Source organism: Sorex fumeus, unplaced genomic scaffold (assembly GCF_029834395.1).
Source record: "Sorex fumeus unplaced genomic scaffold, SorFum_2.1 ptg000013l, whole genome shotgun sequence".
NCBI classification, from domain to species: Eukaryota; Metazoa; Chordata; class Mammalia; order Eulipotyphla; family Soricidae; genus Sorex; species Sorex fumeus.
The window spans coordinates 28626046-28646896 of record NW_026606070.1 but is presented as its reverse complement, the minus strand read 5'-3'; the positions used below and the strand labels follow the sequence as shown (position 1 = coordinate 28646896).

At 53.0% G+C, this 20851-nt stretch overlaps 1 protein-coding gene across 1 annotated transcript; it reads left to right on the top strand.

Annotated features, from left to right (window-relative positions):
• Nucleotides 1-277: 277 nt before the first annotated feature.
• Nucleotides 278-15783, top strand: SRD5A3 (steroid 5 alpha-reductase 3). Its single transcript, XM_056111506.1, has 5 exons — nucleotides 278-500; nucleotides 6425-6567; nucleotides 8559-8756; nucleotides 13001-13135; nucleotides 14911-15783. The coding sequence occupies exons 1-5, from the start codon at nucleotides 280-282 to the stop codon at nucleotides 15168-15170; spliced, it is 957 nt and encodes a 318-aa protein (XP_055967481.1). The 5' UTR covers nucleotides 278-279; the 3' UTR covers nucleotides 15171-15783.
• Nucleotides 15784-20851: the final 5068 nt, after the last annotated feature.

Here is a 20851-nt window from a genome sequence, read left to right as displayed (position 1 = left end):
CCGCTAGCCTACGTGGGCTGGGGGCGTGGGGGAATGACACTGATCGCGACCCCCGCGGGAGCGCGCGCGCGCCGCTCCCATCCCACTACCCCTTCCGTCCTCCCCAACCCCGCGCCCGCGCGTCCCCGCGGTGGCGGCACGGGGACGGCGCGGGGCGAGCCCGGGCGGGGCCGGCCGGGCGCGTCGTCCCCGCCCCCGGCGCGTCACCGACGTCCTGCGGGGCCCGGCCGCGCGCGCGCGCGCCGCGCCGCGCCGCGTCCGCCGCAGCAAACAGCAGTCATGGCACCCGGGGCGGGGTCCGAGCCGTGGCCGCGGGAGCCGCTGCGCCTGGTGTGGTCGCTGCTGGCCGCCGCCTTCCTGCTGAGCCTGCTGCTGCAGCTCGTGCCGGCCGGCCTGCTGCCCGGCTGCGCGCTCTTCCAGGACCTCATCCGCTATGGGAAAACCAAGGGCGCGGGAGCCGCGCGCCCGGCCGCCTGCCTGGCCTTTGATGTCCCCAAGAGGTAACCGCGCCCGCGGGCGGCCCGGGCGGCCGGCAGGGGGCAGCAGAGGCGGCGCGACCGTTGACCACGGGCCGCCCCCTCTACACCCCCACTTCCCGCGCGCGCGGCCGCCGATGCGCCCCCCCCCCCAACCCCCTACCCCGCCGTGCGCCCTCCCGAGGAACCTGAACTTGCACGGTGGCCGGTTCCAAGTGTCCCTTGTTTCCCAATCCCCCCAGATGTCGCCCTTTCTGAAACTGCAGCTGCAGGAGGGTGTAGGAGGGCGGAGGGAGGGGGGGCTCCCTCGAACTCACGTGCTCCTTCCTCGCGCCTTTAGCTTAATAACTCTTTTTTGTGGCCAGCCCCGGCTGTGCTCAAGGCTGGCTGACTCCCGGCTCCGTGCTCCCGAGAGCACTCCTGGCGGGCTTTGGGAACCGATAGGGGCTGCCGAGGCTCGAACCCCGGTCGCCGGCGGCCTTGCAAAAGGCAGCTGCCCTCCCCGCGCTGTGCCCTGATTGCCCCAAACCCTCAACGCCAGGACAAGGGCGTGGGGCGCCAACACGCCGCCCTGACTATCCCTATCCGCTCTCTGCTCTCCTCCGGCAGGTGCCCTGGAGGAGGGGGCCCAGATGGCACGGATTTTGTTTTTTGTTTGTTTGTTTTTTGTGCTTTCTGGGTCACACCCAGCGATGCACAGGGGTTACTTCTGGCTCATGCACTCAGGAATTACTCCTGGCGATGCTCAGGGGACCATATGGGATGCTGGGAATCGAACCCAGGTAGCTGCCTGCAAGGCAAACGCCCTACCTGCTGTGCTGTTGCTCCAGTCCCCAGGATGGCACGTTTTTTAGGCAAGGCCAAGCCCAGAGCTTCGTTGGACCATGGGGCTGTAGAGTTGTTGGGGGCAGTTGTAAGGCTTGGTATGCTGGAGGCTGCGGTGTTGCTGAGTGCGGAGGATAACTGGGAAGAGGTCTGCGGTGGGGGTCTCCGGCCGCTGCCCTCCCAAGGCTGCATGTCAATAGGTGCCAAGGAAGGACCTGGGAGATAGCCATTGGGTGGCCTATGGTGGCACACACCTGGCATTCACGTCAGCCTCCTAGGCAGTGTGAGCACAGACAAGGAAGGGGCAGGGAACTGGCATCTGCAGCCAACACCAGCCCCCACCCCCCAGAAAAATCCCTTTCTGCGCCTTGGAGAAAGCAGGATGTTCTGAGAAGGCCAAACAAGGACATTCTGGGGAAAGGTGGAGGAAACTCGGCCTTGGGAAGAAGTGGAAGTCTTCAGGACAAGTTGGCTCAACCCTGGTTTCTTAGAAGCCCAGTGGGAGTATGACCTGGCCTCAAGGCTGTCACCAGGTGCCAGGCTCAGAGTTCCCTACTTTTCGTTGCATGCCTAGATGTCATTTTTGGAATAATGTTCTCCCTGGGAAAGTAGGTCGGAGAGAATGAGACTTTAGCCACTTGTTTACCGGACTGTGAAAATGGCATGAGGAACACATTTCAAAACCAGTCCTGACAGGAACCTAAGATAAAAATCCCCTTTCTCAGTTTCCTTTTGGTTTCCAGAGTTCGGATTCCCCAAGAAGTCTGCATCGGAGGAAAGGGTCAAGCTGGGCTTGTTGAATGTATCTAGGAGTACTTCTGCTTCCAGAATTTCAAAATGACATCAAACTACTGTCATTGATTAGAACCCTCAAGACAGACATCTGTATGGGCTTTTCTCACTGGGTCTCACCAGAGTCAGAAGTCTGTGCATAGAACTGAGGGCAAGATCTTGGGATGTGTCTCTGTATATCTGGTTCAATGTCTAAGTGGTTTATATTCCTTAATATGTTTTGAATCACTGTCACTATCCTCCCATTGTTCATTGGTTTGCTCGAGCAGACCCAGTAACATTGTGAGACTTGTTGTTACTGTTTTTGGCATGTCGAATACATCAAAAATGGGAAAAAGGGGTTGAGGTTTCCTTGGCTTGTTGGTAGACTTCACTACTTGTTTTGCAAGTAACTTGGGATGAGCAGTTGCTCTATTCTGGGTTTTTTTTTTGGGGGGGGGGGCACACCTGGCTGTGCTCAGGGCTTACTCCTGGCTCTGCATTCAGGGAATCACTCCTGGCAGCGCTCAAGGGACCAGATGGGCTGCTGAGAATTGAACCCAGGTCTGCCATCTGCAAAGCAAGCACCCTGTGTCCTATCACTCCAGCCCCTTTATTCGTTTGTTTTGAAGGGTATGTGTGGAGGCCCTGCTGGGTGCTGTGGGTCTGGGGTCTCACCAGAGGGTCAGAGGATCTGTGCATGGAATTGAGGGCAAGCTCTGGGGAGATGTCTCTGTATATCTGGGTTTTCTGAATTGTGAAAATGGCATTGAGAACGTATGTACTCATATATACATACACACGTGTATACGTATAGACTCTGTGTTGTGCCAGTCTTGCCACGATCATCGGCAGGTTGGGCAAGACACAGAGGATGTATGCGAACATGGTATGAAACAAGATCATTTCAGTTAGTGCTCAGGCTTCTGAGGACAGCACAGGTTACTCGGTCATGCGCAGGGCTGAGGTGGTAGCGGTGAGAGAGCTGGGAAGTACAGTGGTCAGGGAGAAGCAGGTCAGAGATGAGCTCACGGTGGGAAGTAGGGCAAGGACCTCACGAACCATGTGACTTGGTTGTCTCCTGAGCTGGTGGGAAGCCATCATGTGGGGAGCCCTGGCTGAGAGGTGAGAATTGTGTGGATGTGTGGTATAGGACAGCACCTGCTTGCCCTATTGGTAGCGATGGCCCAATCTCTCAGCCGGGGGCAGGCACCAAGTGAGGACATGCTGGATGTACTGTACTAAATTACATAATCGGCAATAATTTTAATTTTTGTTGTGAAAATTAATGGTCCTGTGACCATTCAGTGTATCACTGTCATTCCGTTGTTCATCAATTTACTCGGCGGGAGCCAGTAACGTCTCCATTCATCCCATCCCTGAGATTTTAGCAGCCTCTCCTTACTTGTCTTTCCCAATGCTGCCGTATTGGGACTTTTTCAGAGAATGAGACCCATTATTGTTATTGTTTTTTGGCATACCAGATATGCCACGGGTAGCTTTCCAGGCTCTGCCATGCAGGCAGGATTCCCCAAGTAGCTTGTCAGACTCTCCAAGAGGTGTGTGTATATATATATATATATATATATATATGTGTGTGTGTGTGTGTGTGGGTGTATATATATATATATTTCCCTCTATGATTTGTTGGCTACTGTCTGAACCCCATCAAATATGGTGTGATGATATTACCACACCATATTACCACACCTAATGTGCCAATATTACTTTAAAATCATTTATTGCTAAACAGTATTTACTGCGAATTAGAATATGGTGACTGGGCATTACAATGGAATAGTCACAGTCATTTCTTTGTGACAGTGTCGTCAACGTTTTTCCGGTCTGTGGGAAAAGAAGAATAGACCAGCAGCCCCCTTGTCTCTTGCAGACTGAGCTCGGGGGTTGCCATCTGTTTCCATTCTCCCAGCTTTAGTGTTCCTGTTCCTGCCTTTCCCTCTGTGGGTGAAGCTCTTCCCCGGAGAACACCAGCCCTTAGGGTTTAGGCCAGCAGTTCTGGCTGATTCCAACACTTCTCAACCATGGGCCATGTGGCTATTCTAAAGTAGGCATGAGTTAAAATGATGGCAACGGGTGGCCACTGCATCAGGAGGTCAGCCAGTAGGATGCCCCTCCCCACTCCCCCAGAAAGGAAGCAAGGTCAGAAGCGGGTCACGATCCCCCGTAAAAGGTTGCAAAACAATAATTGATGCTTTCACTTCCTGCGCTTCTGTTCCGAGACTCCCTCCTCCGTGAGTGGGCCCTGCTCACCCCAATTAAAGCGGAATGCAGGGCAGGGAGATGGGAGAGGGGTTAAAGCGTGTGCTCTGCATGTCACCCACTCCACTCGATCCTTGGCATCACCTGGTCGCCCAAGTACTGCCCATCCCTAACATTGAAGGACCTTAATGACACCACATCCTCAGTCCCTCGCAATGAACCACCAGCCCGGATGGCCAAGAATGAACTTGCAGGAGCTCCTAAGGACCACTCGGGATGTCTCCCCACCACCAAATACATTGATTTTTAAAGGCATAATTCTGCCCAGGGAGGAGGCTCGGATAATAGAGCATATGCCTTGCACACATAAAGCATGGAGTGAAGGCCCTTACACTGTATGAGCTCTCAAACTCCTCTGAGTGTGGCGGGAGTACCCCTGAGCATCCGTGGGCCCAAACACCACACCCATCAGGCCTGCCTGGCTAGGCTTAGCACTCCCCCAAGCTGTGCTGGGTGAGAACCCAACAAGCCAAACTGAAGTAAAGGAGCAGCGCTCTTTGTATTTTTCATTCCGAAGAGGCGTGCGATTTGCCACGTCAGCGTTTGGCTGTCTCCCGCACCCGCGTCTTCCCGTCGCCACCCCACCGCCCATCTGCAGAGCTCAGCTACCAGCCAGGGGGGGTTGAACATGTGCATCACTACTCTGAGTCGCTCTGCCAAAAGAATCCCTGTGGCACTCAGTCAAAAGCCCACGTCAAGGGCCGGAGTCGTCGTTCGGGGGTGAAGGCACTCAGTACAGACTCGATCCCTGGAACCACGTATGGTTCCCTGTGCACCTCCAGATGTGCTCTCCGAACGCAGAGCCAGGAGAAGACCTGAGCACAGCCGGGTGTGGCCCAGAAGCAAACAAAAAATTAAAAATAAAGTCCAGGTTGAGGCCCAGAGGTCGCTCAGCGGGCTCTATCTCGAACTCTGCCCACCGGCCCACGCGTGAGCCCAGTAGTAGCCCTCCGGGTGCTGATCCCAGCATAGCCAGGTGGGCCGCAGGGGAAGGGCACGAACGAACGGGAATGCCTGCGCCCTCCCAGGCCCCTGGGAGACCCACCCTGCCTAGCCCCGGGCCTTGCAAAGGGAGGGATACTTTTCCTTGAGCCAGGTGGATCAGTCTGGGGGCAGCAGTTTCCATGGGGGGGGGGAGGTGGTGGAAAGGGTGCTGCTAGCTCCCTTCTGGAAGGTAGATTTCAGGGCTGGAGTAGCAGTATAGCTGCTAAGGTGCTTGCCTTGCATGCCGTCAACCCAGGTTTGATCCCTGGTACTCCAGAGCCCCCGGAGCACTGCTGGCTGTGTCCCAAAACAATAATAATAATATGAATGATGATACATAGGTGTGGGGTGGTAACACTGAAGGTTTGGGGCGGGAGGAGTGGACCTCTGGTCGCCTTGCCCGCATGTGTACCCTCCATGTTCCTCAGGACCTCTGGTGGTGCTTCCTCGATCTGGATTGTTCTCCCAGCTGCTAGGGCAGCTCCCTACTCGAGGAGAGGCGTGCGCCTCTCTCTCACCAGACCTTCAACAGGGGTAGAACACATGATCCTTAATATGTCTTGAGTCCAGGTTTGATCCTGGCACCAAAAAAAAAAAAAGGCTAATGGAAGCGAAATGCATAGGACTGGATCCGCAGGACAGTGGAGAAGGCGTTTGCCTTGCATGCAGCTGATCTGGGTTCGATCCTCAGCACCCATTATGGTTCCCTTGAGCGCCTCTTGAAGTGATTCCTGAGTGCAGAGCCGGGAGTAAGCCCTGAGCACAGCCAGGTGTGCCCCTACCACACACACACACACAGAGAGAGAGAGAGAGAGAGAGAGAGAGAGAGAGAGAGAGAGAGAGAGAGAGAGAAAGAACAAAGAAAATGCAGTGCTTCAGGGATGGGGGGTGGGGGGGTGGGAGGAGACAGGGAAACTCTAATCTTTCTGCCTCAGTGCAGAGCAGATCTGTGGGTGCCGGGACGAGCTCTGCAACAGACACAGTTGCCTGGCGTACGTGAGACCCCAGGTCTGAGCCCAGGACCGTCACCACCACCCGAACAAAAGGCCAGTCTCCAGGTTACTCACTGACTTGTTTGTCCTCTGCAGGTATTTTTCTCACTTCTACATCATCTCGGTGCTGTGGAACGGCTTCCTGCTCTGGTGCCTTACTCAATCTCTGTTCCTGGGAGCACCTTTTCCACACTGGCTTCACGGTTTGCTCAGAATTCTTGGGGCCACCCAATTCCAAGGTAAAGACGGCGGCGCTGGCTTCCTGTGCCCACCTGCCCTGCCCGCAGGGAACCGTTCCCTGGCATCGTCACGCCCAGGCCCCTCCTTGGCCGGCTCTCGGACTCGGGTGAGGGCAAGAAGAGGGAGAGTTCGTAGCTAGAGGGGCTGAGAGAGGTCGTGCCCGGGTCCTTCACTGACCTATGAAGGACACATGTCCCTGGCGTGTGTCTGCACACCGGGCTAGGTGCAGCGCTGAAGGCCCTGTCTTGGGCTGACGAGTTCCTCCAGAAGTCTTTCTGCTGCAGGGGCAAGCTTGGGGAGACCCACACATCTACCTCGGGATATTTATCCCAGCCAAAGCCCTTTCTCGGAACTCCAGAAATGAGACCCAAGATTAAAAATGGCTCAAAAATGATGGTCAAACTAGACAGCTTTACATCTTTGTTTGCCTCTTTTTTTTTTTTCTCTTTTTGGTTTTTGGGGCCACATCTGGTGATGCTTAGGAGTATCTCCTGGCTCTGCGTTCAGAAATTATTACTGATGGTGCTCAGGGGATCCTATGGGCTGCCGAGAATCAAACTCGGGTCAGCTGTGTACTAAGCACACACCTTACCCACTGTACTATCACTCCAGCCCCCTGGACAGCCTCATTAAGAAATGAAAATTGGTTGCAGTCGGCCAGAGAGATAGCACGGGGCTTAGGGCACTGGCCTTGTGTTTGGCCAACTGTGGTTCGGCCCTGTCACCACATACTACCCTCCCCCCCACCTCCAGCACCTTCAGGAGTGATCCCTGAGCACAACGCCCAAAGGAGTCTCTGAGCTCTCCCAGGTGTACCCCCCCTCGCCCCCACCCCAGGTTAACTGTAAACATTCGTTGGCCAGATGATCACAAAATTGCCTTGAAATTCTGTCTCCCAGAAAGGATGTCAGTTTTCTAAAGGGAGAAGCTGAAGGCCGGCAATCCCCGAGTGGCCTTGTTTAGTGTCTGGCGTGAAGGGGGAGGGCGAATAAGAAACCAATTGTTCTGGTTCTGTCTCTGTCCTTTGTCCCAGCAGCGAAAGCACGGGCTCCCTAAGAACAATCCCTTTCTCTATAACCAGCAGACCTTGTTGCAAAAGAGGCCCAAGGGGTGGGCCAGGCCACCAGGCAGGGAGGGGGAGGGGAGGTCCCTGGCAACGTGGGCTGCGCACCCACTGCATGACTCTCTGAGCCACTATGGGGAGGGTGGGTTGCCAGTTTTGATGTTTCGGTTGTTTTAACTTGTTCTCATAGGGTAAACTGGTAAGTACGGTAATTTAGGTTTTACGGTAAAACTAGCTTGACTGTATCTTAGCATCCAGAGAACAGCAAGGACTGAGGGGAAGGAGCTGGGGGGGTTGAGGGGAGCTTCATTCCCCAGCACCACCAGAAGCGACCACTGAGCACTGCCAGACCCCCACTCCTTCTCCCCAGACCACAGTAATAGTAGTAGAAATGTGACCCGGAAGCAAATCTACATCCATAGAAAGCACGTTTGAAGGGGCTTACCCTGCAGAGGGTGCTGGGAAGGGAACTCGAGGAGGTGGGTGGTCGTGTCCTGCCCCTTGACCTGGTGCTGGTTTTCGGAGTTGGGCATGTGGGTTGAGTTGCTTTTTTAGAAAAAAAGTGTTTGTTCAGAGCTGGAGCGATAGCACAGCGTGTAGGGCGTTTGCCTTGCACGCGGCTGACTCGGGTTTGATTCCCAACATCCCATATGGTCCCGCGAGCATCGCTGGGAGTAATTCCTTAGTGCAGAGCCAGGAGTAACCTCTGTGCATCGCCAGGTATGACCCAAAAAGTCCCCCTTCCAAAAAAAAAAAAAAAATAAGTTCATTAAAAAGCCCTGGAAGAAGGCACACTGGCTTAAGGGGCTTGCCTACCAAGCACCAGGTTTCGAGTTCAAACTCCCTCTTGTGCTTTGGAATATCCTGGGAGGAGCCCCCGGGATGATGGTGGCAGAGAGGCCTGACCTGCCGCATGCTGGGTTGCAGGTGGCGAGCTGGCGCTGTCCACCTTCCTCGTGCTGGCGTTTCTGTGGCTGCACAGCTTGCGAAGACTCTTTGAGTGCTTCTACGTCAGCGTCTTCTCCAACGCCGTGATTCACCTTGTGCATTACTGCTTTGGAGCCTCCTACTATGTCCTCGTCGGCCTGACGGTGCTGAGCCAAGTGCCCCTGGACGGCAGGAATGGTGAGTGGCCCCAGAGTGCACAGGGCTGTTTCACCCCGTAGATTGGGTCCACTGTTTTTTCTTTGGGTGGGGAGGGGAGGGCGTCACACCCGGCAATGCACAGGGGTTACTGCTCCAGCCCCTGCGTCCACTTTTCAGGCAAAGTCCTTGCACCACCAAGGGCTTTGGCAGCTGGAGGGCCAGTGACAGCCCTGGCCACCTTGGGAGATTTCCGTTTACAAAATGACTTGAGATCTTTATGAGCATGCATTGTTTTTGCAAAAAAATGATTGTCTTATTAAATAGGCCCCACCAAGAAGCCACACTCCAGTTCCTCCTCCTCCTCAACAAAGGTCAAATGTCGTGTCTCTTCCTTCTAAGAGTTGAGAAATCACAAGACACAATTTTGGGCGGGTGGGGGAGGGGGCCTACGCCATGCTGCTCTGGGATGGCTCCTCTCAGTTTGGAGCGGGGCGCTCGCTCCCGGTGGCGTGGTAAGGACCAGGACCCGGCAGTGCCAATGAGCCTGGGCTCCAGCCCTCTGAGCCAACTCCTGCTCCCCGCCCCATCACCCTGTTTATTTTCCTGCCTTTCTCCCTCCGCTGGGAGGTGAGCTGGTGAGAGACGCCATCGCAGGAACTGAACAGATGCAGAGGGCTCCGTATTCCCATTTCAGTTCTTATCCATGGACCGGAGAGAGCTCGTGGGCTGAGCTCACGCTTTGCAGGCAGGAGGTCTGGGTTCAATTCCTGGCATCGTATAGCGAGCCCAGCGCCCCACCAGGAGCACAGAGCCGGGAGTAACCCAGAGCCCCATAGGTGTGGCTCCCAAACAAACAAAAAACACCACCCCCAGCCAAATCTTGGATATTTCTTATGAGCCTGGCCACCCTTCCTCCTTGAATTTCTGATGACGTTCTGCTTCCCTTCCCCCTCACACCCTCCTCTCCCCCCCCCCTTGCCTTCCACCCGCCCCAGGCACTGAGGCCATGGTGAGGCGACTTTCCTTGCTGGCCCTTTCTCCTGCTCTTGGCTGTGTGCCCCACTTCCTGCTGAACTCTCGGCCACACTCTCTCTTTTTCTGCACAAACACCACACTGACTTAGCACCTTCAGCTCCACTGAAGAAAGTGCCACTTCACACCCCCCAGCACTTTATCCTTAACACGCTGACACCGACGTGTACCACCAGTGGTTCACACTTGGATGTCACATTGGACAGACTGTTCCACCAAGTATGTGCAACAGTCCACTCGAGTGATTCGGTCAACAGGCAAAACTGCCGTCTATTGAAAGGGTGTTTATGGACACTTTCAAAAATTTAATGTACATCAATTGAAAGAAGGTAGGACTTACTCAACGGAGCTGACAGACAGAGAGAAGCGCAGACCTCCGAGCCGGCGTCCGTGATCTGTCTTGGTCCCCCCCAAATCCTTCATCATCTGTACTACAGGCTTTGCTGCTGACGTTGGAGTCCTTACAATTTAGACAGTTGGGAGTTAACTCTTGGGGATAGATTGTTTGTCTTTTGGGCCACTCCAAGTGGTGCTCAGGGTGCATTCCTGCCTCCATCTCAGGGATCACTCTTGGCGGTGGTTGGGGAACCCTTTGTGGTGCCGGGAATCAAACCTGACTTGGATGTGTGCCAAGCAAACACCTTAACCCCTGGACTGGTCTCTCCAACCCAGACTTTTAAAATCTGAAGTGGCCAGGACAGTCTCTGACTTCCTTCTTACTTTCCGTCCTTTCTTTCATCTGCCTTCCTCTCTTTCTTCCTTCCCCAAGAGTCCAACCCAGGACCTCACACCTGCCTCTGTCCATGGTCTGAGGACCTCATGAACTGTATCCTGGACCCTAATAATCCTTCTTTTCTTCAGCGAGTAACAGTATCTCACCCTCTTTCTGGCTTGACAAACTTCCCATTTTGTACAGCTACTGAGAACTCCTTCCTCCTAGCTACATAGAATGCGGCCTGATTCTTGAATTATTCACTAAAGCCAAGGAGATTTCCAGATTACACTCCGAACTCGGACTTGGGTTTTTAATGCACTGTAAGATCACTGTGTCAGGGCTGTTTTCTCTGGTCCAGCCTTTACCCTTCCTAAGCTGCCCTGCCCCGCCCTCCCCCTCCTCCTTCGAGAAGACCAGGGTCTCCATAACGGCCTCGCCTTGGCGTGCGAGATGTTCACTTCCCTTCCTGTCTGTGCAGTCGCTTCCCTCAGTGACTCAGAGCAGTTCCATCTGATCACAGTGGTGTTTTACTGGGACAAGTGTGCAGTAGGAGAGTATCAGCCAGACGGGGAGCAAGGGGAGGTAGGGAACGAGCCTGACTGGGGACTCGGGAACTGCCACTGAGCTCAAAGACTTCTCCCGAGCTGAGGTTCATGAGGTCCTCACTCGGAAGGACTGACTCACTGACTCTTTCCGTGACGTTTTCCTTGGCCCAGCCACTCACCTCACATCTGCACCCCCAACTTGTCTGCATGGAATCAAGTCTGTTTTTCCTCCCTGATCTTTCTCTTCTGAGTATGTGTGTGTTTGTGTGTGTGTGTGTGTATGTGTGTGTATGTGTGTGTGTCTGTGTGTGTGTGGAAAAAGGTTGGGCTACGCCTGGCAATACCAAAGGCTGACTCCTGGCTGAGTGCTCAGGCATCATGTCTGGTGGGGCTCAGGGAACCTTATGGGGTTCCCGGAATCAAACCCTCGTGGGCTACATGCAGGGCAAATGCCCTCCCCACTGTCATATGGCTCCGGCCCCTCCTTCCTGATCTCTCTGCTGTGGTGTTGGTGAGCTCAGCAGGCCAGCGTCACTGGGTTCCTGGTGAACCAGAGTCTTTCCACCCATGGGAGCTTCCCAGAGCACTTCGGTCGCCTGCTTGTGTTCCTGTCCTCCAGTGTCTGGATGTCTTCCGAAACTTCCCCAGGGGGACAGCCACCCATAGCCGTCTCCTGTAGAACAGCCACAAAAAGGCAACAGAGACACCCACCAAGAGCACTCCCGACACAGGCCTCACTAAGGCTATTTTCTGTTTCACTTACTTGCCCTCCGTGAGTCATCAGGGTGATCTGGGCACTGCGGAGAACTGGTCTCAGCATGTACTGAGAGTGAGTGCTTCTGGGGCTTTGACCGCTCCCAAGGTCAGCTAGAAGTCACCCGGGCCAGGAAGTCAGAATTCCAGCTCAGTGACCCTCTGTGATTAGGGAGAGATTGTGCTTGGTTGCAACCGGTTGTGCAGAGTGAAGGGAAAGGTCCTCCGCTCAGTTCCCGGGGCTTCACACCCTGTACCTGGAACCCCTGGGCTTCCTCAAGAGACCACTCACCTCGTCACACCTCCAGAGAGCTGGCTCTGCCCAGCATTGTCTGGCTTGCCTGTGTGTTTCCCAGTTTGTCCTTCCACCCCCTGGAAGGACAAGACTGGGATTTTGCCCGACTTGTCTCATTATGTCCCTCGTGCTTGCAGCAGTACCACGGCCGGCAGATACTCGGTAACATAACAACCAAGTAACTAGGTATCACTCAGGCTAGACAGACAGACAGACAGACAGACAGACAGACACACACACACACACACACACACACACACACACACACACGTAGTTAGGACCCTGCCTTCCCTTTTTCTGCCTTATAGTTTGGACCTGCTCCTGTAGAACTTTGTTCCCAGGGAAGTGAGTGACTTCCTGGCGTGGGGGGGGGGGGGGGGCTTTGTAGTGATGTACCCCCACTCCACCCCGGTACTTGCTCCTTCTTAGCTCAGGCTTTTCGCTGTGGCCAGTCCAGCTTTGCTTCTCCAGCCAGGTGCCAGCCAGCCTGCCTCCTTCCTGCTCATCCTTCATTCACTTCCCCAAGGCTGGGGGCATTGCTCCCAGCCCTCCTCACAGGGGCCTGTTCTCTTCCTGTCTCTGGTTGGTGAGGGGGGAGAGAGAGAGAGAGGGCAACGCTTCTCCTGGAACTAAGGAGACCAAAAGAAGCAGTAGAAGGGCAAAGTAGCCTGTTCCTTCAGAACACTGAACATGGCAGGCGCCACCGCGCTCCTCCGGGTGTGTCAAGAGGAGCAGGAGGAAGTGGACGTCAAGTCTCAGCCTGTGCTGGGCCTTAGACACTGCCCGGGGTGAGAATGCCCCACCTAAGGGCTGGGGCTCTGCCTGCTATCCCCGTCTCCTGGGTACCTGGATAGTCGTATTCCACCCACACTCCCGTTTGCCCCTTCTCTGCCTCTCCGGCGTTTGGCGGGGTTGGCCCCAACACTTGCTCCCGTCCCTGTAGCCTACGTGAGAGGGAAAAGCCTCCTGACGCAGACGCGCTGGTTCCACATCCTCGGAATGATGATGTTTGTCTGGTCGTCCGTCCATCAGTACCGGTGCCACGTCATCCTCGGCAACCTCAGGAAAAACAAAGCAGGTGAGCCTCGCCGTAGTCTCCGCGCTTGCCTTCCGGCCCCGGGGAGTAAGCTCTCAGGTTCCTTTATTCCTTTCCCTTCCTGCCCTCTCCGTTGATCTGTCTGTCAGATACCTGATTATTTTGGTCTGTTCCCTTGGTTGGGGGCTCCCAAGCAGTGCTCAGGAGACGCGGGACCCCACTGACAATTGTCTGCCCACCAGGCCTCCCCAGGAGTTCCCAAGACTCTCTGAGCCACACCTGGTGGTGCCCCAGGTCCTCCAGGACTCACCCAATAATGCTTATAAGGGGCCATGTGGCACCAGGAATCAAACTGGGTTGAGGTGCATGCCCAGCATGTGCCCTAACCACTGTACTCTCCCCCCACTCCCAGCCCCAGATGCTTGTTTCTGAGGGAGCCTTCTCTGGGGGGTTTATCTGCCCATTGTAAAATGAGCATTTTTTTGAGTGGGGGACTGCTATGCCGGCTGCGCTCAGGGCTTACTCCTGGTTCTGAGCTCAGGGGTCTCTCCTCTTGCTGCTCGGTGGGCCACCAGAGATTGAACCAGGTCAGCCACCCGCAAGGCAAATGCCCTACCCGCTCTACTGTATCTCCAGCCCTTCAATTGGGCTTTTAGAAACATGCATTTGAGTGCTGACATATTTGGGGGGAAATGGTGCAGTATCTAAAAGCAGTATATTTTATGTAGGAGTAAGCCTCGGTGGTATACAGAGCACTGAGGTGGCTTCAGATAGGATCGCAGACACAGAGCTTGTTTACACTCCCACCTTGTCTCTTTCCCAATGTTACATTTAAAACAAACACGGCACCTCTATAATTAAAAGTGCCCAAAAGGTTAAAATACAAACTGATAGTACAGAGAGATAACAGCGGATGGCATATCTGTGCCCTGCCTGCGGCTTACCTGGGTTTAATCCTCAGCATCAGTATGGTACCCTGAGCCCTGTCAGGAATGATCCCTGATCACAGAGCCAGGAGTCAGCTCTGGGTGTCACCACCGGGCATAGCCCCTCGACGCCCACCAATTAGAGCAAGGGGGGGCGGGCAGGGAGATAGTCTAGAGTGCTGGGGGCCATGCTTTGTGTGCAACAACCCTGGGTTCCTTCCCTGAGCTACACTGGGTGGTTGCCCCCCACTCACCCCACCCTCGCTCCCAGTTTTTTGCATGGAGTGATGTATTAACAGTGCCTTGCGTGGAGTTTCACAAAACTCCTTGAAGGTGGGTATGTTCTTAGCCACTTTTGCAGATTTGGAAATTGAGACACAGAGCGATTCAACAATCTACTTGATGTGGGGCTGGAGAGATAGTACAATGAGTTGGACATTTGCCTTGCATTCAACTGGCCCTGGTTCAATCCCTGATACCTTATACATACGGTTCCCCCCCCCAACACACGCACAACCAGGAATGATCCCTGAGCATAGAGCCAGGAGTAAGCCCCAGAGCACAGTTGGGTGAGGCTGAGACACAAACCAACCAACCAACCCTATTTGAAGTGACAAAGCTAGTGAATGGTGGAACCCGGTACCAACCCAGGGGATCGTTGGAGGGATGTTCTTTCTTTCTGTGCTTCTCAGCCCGTTCGAGATTGAGCCATGGAGACACGTGACTTTGGCCTGTGTAGCAGCTAGGCAGCGCACAGGAGGCCAAATAGAGAGGCCTGTGCAGTTCTGGGGTGCTCTTTTCTGACTCAGGGTTCCTGTCAATGATTTGCGGGTGGCGTGGTAGCTTTCTTTTTGCAAGCGCAGCTGTTTAGGATGTCGTTGTGCCTTTCAGGCGTGGTCATTCACTGCAACCACCGCATCCCATTTGGAGACTGGTTCGAGTACGTCTCTTCCCCCAACTACCTGGCAGAGCTGATGATCTACATCTCCATGGCCGTCACCTTTGGCTTCCAGAACTTAACTTGGTGGCTCGTGGTGACATACGTCTTCTGCAGCCAGGCCCTATCTGCTCTCCTCAGCCACCATTTCTACAGAAGCAAATTTGTCTCCTACCCAAAGCATAGGAAAGCTTTCCTGCCGTTTCTGTTTTAAGAGAACCTCGGAGGCAGGAAGCATGTCAGCCAGGAGACTAAGAATTCTACAGACCACAGCCCAGGGCCTGCGGAACAGTTTGGAATTCTGTTCCGTGTTCATGTTCCTAAGCCTTCATTGAGGGAATGAGTCAAACAACAGCCCTCAAGAGAATGAATGTTCAAGGCGTCTTCAAAGAAGAGAACCTTGTGGCAGACCCAGAATATCTGTGTCTGCTTTCAGTGATGCTGTACAAAACCTGCCAACCAGAACATTGAGGAGACTTCTCCAAGCCACGTTAAGAATAAGGTACTGAGAATATACGGACAGCTTGGAAGAGCATACCTCTGTGCCGAAGAAGAGGGTTGCTCACCTGGGACTTTGTGTCTGTTAGGGACAGGTTAGCCGAGCACACCACGAGTGACAGAGCTGGTGCTCAGTATCCATTGATGGCATCTCAGTAACAGCAGAAGAGCCATTGGAAGTAACAATACTGTATGGATTGGAGGGAATTGAGTTTGTTGGTGTTAGCTTAGCCTGTCACATATTTTCACAAAGATTTCCAGAACTATTAACCATCGATATTAATTTGCACTCATTATGCTCCAAACCATAGTCCCCAGAGGACTTTGGGACCACCTTTATTTAATTTTTTTTTTTTTTTTTTTTTGCATTTGATTCAAGAGAGTACCTTGAATGTGAAAGCATCTGAAGAACTTTTTGTTTTGGCAGGGGATGGAGAGTGTCTTTAGTATTTGGGCCACACCCGGTGATGCTCACGGCTTACTCCTGGCTCTGTGTTCAGGATTACTCCGGACAAGACTTGGGGACCATGTGGGGTGTCAAAGATCAAACCCTGGTTAGCCGTGTGCAAGGCAAGCACTGCACCCTATCCATTATACTATTGCTCTAGCCTTCTGAAGATCAAGTAAGGTAAAGGTAAAGGCCCTCCCGTTGATCGTCGATTTGCTCGAGCGGGCCCAGTAACGTCTCCATTGGAGACTTTGTTGTTACTGTGTCTGGCATATCGAATACTCTCGGTAGCTTGCCGGGCTCTCCGAGAGGGGCGGAGGAATTGAACTCGGGTCGGCCATGTTGGCCGCTTGTAAGGCGAATGCCCTACCGCTGTGCTATCGCTCCAGCCCTTGCTATCGCTCCAGCCCAAGATCAAGTAAATATTTTTAATTTTTTTTTTTGCTTTTTGGGTCACACCCGGCGATGCACAGGGGTTACTCCTGACTCTGCACTCAGGAATCACCCCTGCCAGTGCTCAGGGGACCATATGGGATGCTGGGAATCAAGCCCTGTTTGGCCACGTGCATGGCAAATGCCCTACCCGCTGTGTTATTGCTCCAGCCCCTCAAGTAAATATTTTTATATTTATACATCGGAGCCTTTCATGAATGACACTGCTTCCAGATTGGATAATGCTGATATTCACTTATTGATAATTATTCAACTCGGAGCCTTACTTTTATTTTACCAAATAGAATGAATCTGAAGCTATGTAGGCATAAACTTTAGACTGAAAATAGCATATGTTGGGGACCAGAGCAATCGTACAGCAGGGAGGGCACTTACCTTGCATGTGGCTGACCCAGGTTTGATCCCCGGCATCCCATATGGTCCCCTACTCCCAGCCCCAGGTGCTTGTTTCCAATGGAGCCTTTGCTGGGGCTTATCTTGCCATTGTAAAATGAGCAATTTTTTGAATGGGGGACTGTACTGCTGGCTGTACTCAGGGCTTACTCCTGGTTCTGAGCTCAGGGGTCTTTCTCTTTGTGCTCAGGGGACCACATGGGGAGCCAGAGATTGAACCCAGGTCAGCTGCCTGCAAAGCAAATGCCCTACCACTCTACTATATTTGGGTACCCAGATTCCCACCAGGAGTGATCCCTAAGTACAGAACCAGGACTAAGCCCTGAGCAGAATGTGGCTCAAATATATATGTATTTTAAAAAAGCAAAATCAATAAAGTGAGATTCTTTTCTCTCTGCCTCCCAGTCTGTGTATATCAAAGCATAGTCTAAAGCTCTCACAGTAACCATGATGTAGCAGTCTTTCTGACCAGCGATCAGAAGGCACACTGAAGGTCAATCCTTTATCCACTCTTCAAATAATATTTCCTTTCATTTCTCATATAGATTTGGGATCCTTAGGATTAGGATTTAGGATCACAAGCATCTCCTGATTGTTGCCATTGGTTGATTTCAGCACAATTTGTCATACATGAATAATGTTTACTAGCAAATGATTTAGTCTAAAGCCTCCATTGAGCTGGCAGTGCTCATCCTGAGTTAGACTGGGGATTTCACTGATGTAGAGTAAGAAGATTCCCTGTCCCAGCTGCAGTCCCATGCACTCTCAGAAGTCTCTGTCTCTTGCCTTTTCTTGCCCAAACCATGACTTTTGAGGCACAGCTTTGAAAAATATAGTGATACTCACAAAGGGCTTGAAAAGAAAACAGTATGGTCCTCAGTGAATTTGCCCAGTGGAGGATCATTGAGAATTTGTGAGGCGTTTGCAAGATGCCAGCCGGCTGTGCTGTTGGTGTTCGTGGGGAAATGCCTCCTCCTAAAGGCAAAGCCATGGAGAGTCTGGGGTCTTCACATGGAGAACTAAGAACCATCTTACCTGAGCGGGTGTGGCCTCATCCAGGGAAGCTCCAGTTATACCTGACAGTGCTCTGGGGAACTGTTTGGCCGGAGACCACAGCCAAAGAGGGTCTTAGGAACCTGCTCAATCAGGGGTCACTTCCCATTATTAGCAATGCCACAGCAGTAATTGATCACCTTACCTTGATCGCCAGTGATCCCTAAGCACTGTACATCCCCCCACCAAAAAAAAAAAAAAATCAAATGATGGTCCAAGCTCCTATCCTAATCCACTGGACCCCTGGCCATCTCACCCTCGGTGACCTCTCCGACCTCAGCTGCCCTTTGGCCCCTTGGTTGGTTACCTCTTCTACACTGGCCTCCTGGCTCTTCCTCACATGTCAGGGCCTGTGCCCCAGCTCTGCCCTCAGCCTGCGCGCCCTTCCCCCAGATCATCACGTGGCTAACTTCCTCTGTAACAAAGTGCCCAAATCTTATCAGCTTACAGCATACCACTCGCTGGCTCGCACAGCAGGCAAGAGCACATGCTGACATGCCTGAGGCTCACATGGGTCCCCAGACTGCCAGGAGCGACCCCAAGTTCAGAGTCGGGAGAGGTCCCTGGGGCAGTCCCAGGTGTTACCACCAAACCCAACCACGTGGAAAGAGAGGACCTCAGTGACCCTCCTGATGCATCTGGATTTCAGGAGCCCCTTAGCGGGGTGCCCCTTCCAGGGCTGTGGTGAGTGGCTCAGGGAGAAGCCATGTGTCACCTGAGGCGGTAGCAAGCTACTGAGTAGTGGGCGGGCAGCCTCCATCTGTGCCCTGTCACACGGGTTCTCCCCGGAGCCCTCCCCATGAAGCTACAGGGCCCATCGGAGCAAGCAAGCCACCAGGAGCCCAGCGAGACACCATCAGTTTGTCACCTACTGTGAAAGAGACAGCCTCCTGCCTCGATGGGATTTGCAAGCAAAGAATCCCTCGTCCAGCTCCCACGTGAGGAAGGGAAATGTACACCTGTGCAGAGCAATCAATTGTGGCCCATTGGGGCCCCATTGACCAGGCTGCCCAGGGCTCCTGTTCAGTTGCTCCTGCACTTGGCCTCAGAGCTCCCCTGCTGTGCTCCTGGAACAGTGCTCCTGTACATCTTACTTCTGTTCACCAGGGACACTGTGCTACTCACTCCTGGCCACAGTGCTCATACATCTAGCCTCAGTGTTTGCTAGGCTGGGCCTCGTTTATTGAGCTGGGCACAGGAGCTCACACATTCGGTTGTGTCGCCAGGTGTCCCAAGTGGCAGAGCCACTGGCTCTCACTCTTCACATGTGAGCACCACCAGGGATCAAACTGCTGGCCTCACACTTGGAAAAGCAGATGCTTTTAGCCACTGAGCCACTTCTCAAAGTGGGAGATATTACCCTCACCCCAAGAGGGGTACTGGGATGATCCAGGAGGTGTCAGTAGTAGCACTGAGTGCAGTTGATGGCACTTTCTATATAGGATAACATTGCTTTGTCCTTTCTGCCTTGCCATTGGGAGCTTAGGTTTATTGGGTTACTCCCATCCCATTCCTCTGTGTTTATTTGTAACCTCTTTGTGCTCTGTTAACGTGTAAATATTGCTTTTCTCTTCTTTTTAAGTCCTTTGCATAGTTAATTCAGAGCAATGTCCTTTTTGTATAGACACAAGAAGACAGTTAATGCCATGCTTTTGTAACTTGGGAGTTTATTGATATTCAACCCTGGTCCCCTTACTTCCTAGCATCCCAAAAGCAGGGTCCCAACGAGGGACTGTATGGACCCAGGGCAAGCAGTGAGCTACCCTGGCATCCAAGTGGGCCTGGCCAAAGCGCCAAAATACTTAACTTTAAGTTAAGAGCATGGTCATGGACAAATGCTGTCATGATCCAAAAAGTAGCATCTAGGATGGGTATTGATAGCACAGCGGTAGGGCGTTTGCCTTACAAGCAGCCAACATGGCCGACCCGAGTTCGATTCCTCCGCCCCTCTCGGAGAGCCCGGCAAGCTACCGAGAGTATTCGATATGCCAGACACAGTAACAACAAAGTCTCCAATGGAGACGTTACTGGGCCCGCTCGAGCAAATCGACGATCAACGGGAGGGCCTTTACCTTTACCTTACCTTTACTTATAATTGAAACCCAAGCATAAAAATGTGTAAGTCTGCAACTGTACCTCATGATGTTTCACTATTAAAAAAATTTTTAATAAAAAAAAATAAAAAAAAAAGTAGCATCTAGGTTTCAGAAAGACTAATTTGGCCTGAGCACTGTAGTCTGAGATCTATAGCGAGATGTCCCCAGGAGAGCCACCCTACAAGCTCAATGTATCTCTTACTGTGTCTATACAAAATAACATTAAGTAGAATTAAGATGTTAATTAAGATGTTAATTAAGATGCTAATTAAGTTATTGGACTAAGCCAAGGAGAAACACCCCTAGGTAGTATTTTCTCCCTTGAGCCTGACCAGTGATCAAGAAGGGCTTTCATATGTTGATTTTGCTAGAACAGGGTGTGGTTACTACGTCCCGGGGAGTTGGGGAGAAAGAAGAGAGAGGACTGGGTGGCAAGATGGAGTGCGGAGAGACAAGCAAGGGGGACAGAGGGAGAAGAATGCAGGGGAAGAATTCAGGAGCAGGTGTGTGGAGAGACAAGAGACGTGGCTGCGAGAGGGAGCTCAGATGAGCGGGAGAGACAGGAGGAGACGGGAATGAGGGGCATTGTGAGACTAGAATGGGGGGGTCAGTGAGACTGGATCAGGTGGGTGGGGAGAATGGAATAAACGGCAACTGATCACCAACCAGCCTGGCGGCCTCGTTTCCTCCTTTGCCTGCCCATCGGCCGCCCCGGGTGGGGGAGCGGCTTGATACCATCAAACGCAGGAGGAGAGAGAGAGAGCCATGCTGGGTTCCCTAGCCATCTGGAGACTACACATTTCTGTTTGCTTAAGGAAGGTAGATTTCCAAGGGGACCCTTTGTGGCTTTTTTCCTGGGGGGGAGGGGGGGAGGCCGATTAAGTTTAGGAACCTCTGCATGAGCTCATTAACGGAAAATACATTGCCACAGAGATCACCATTCACAATGATATA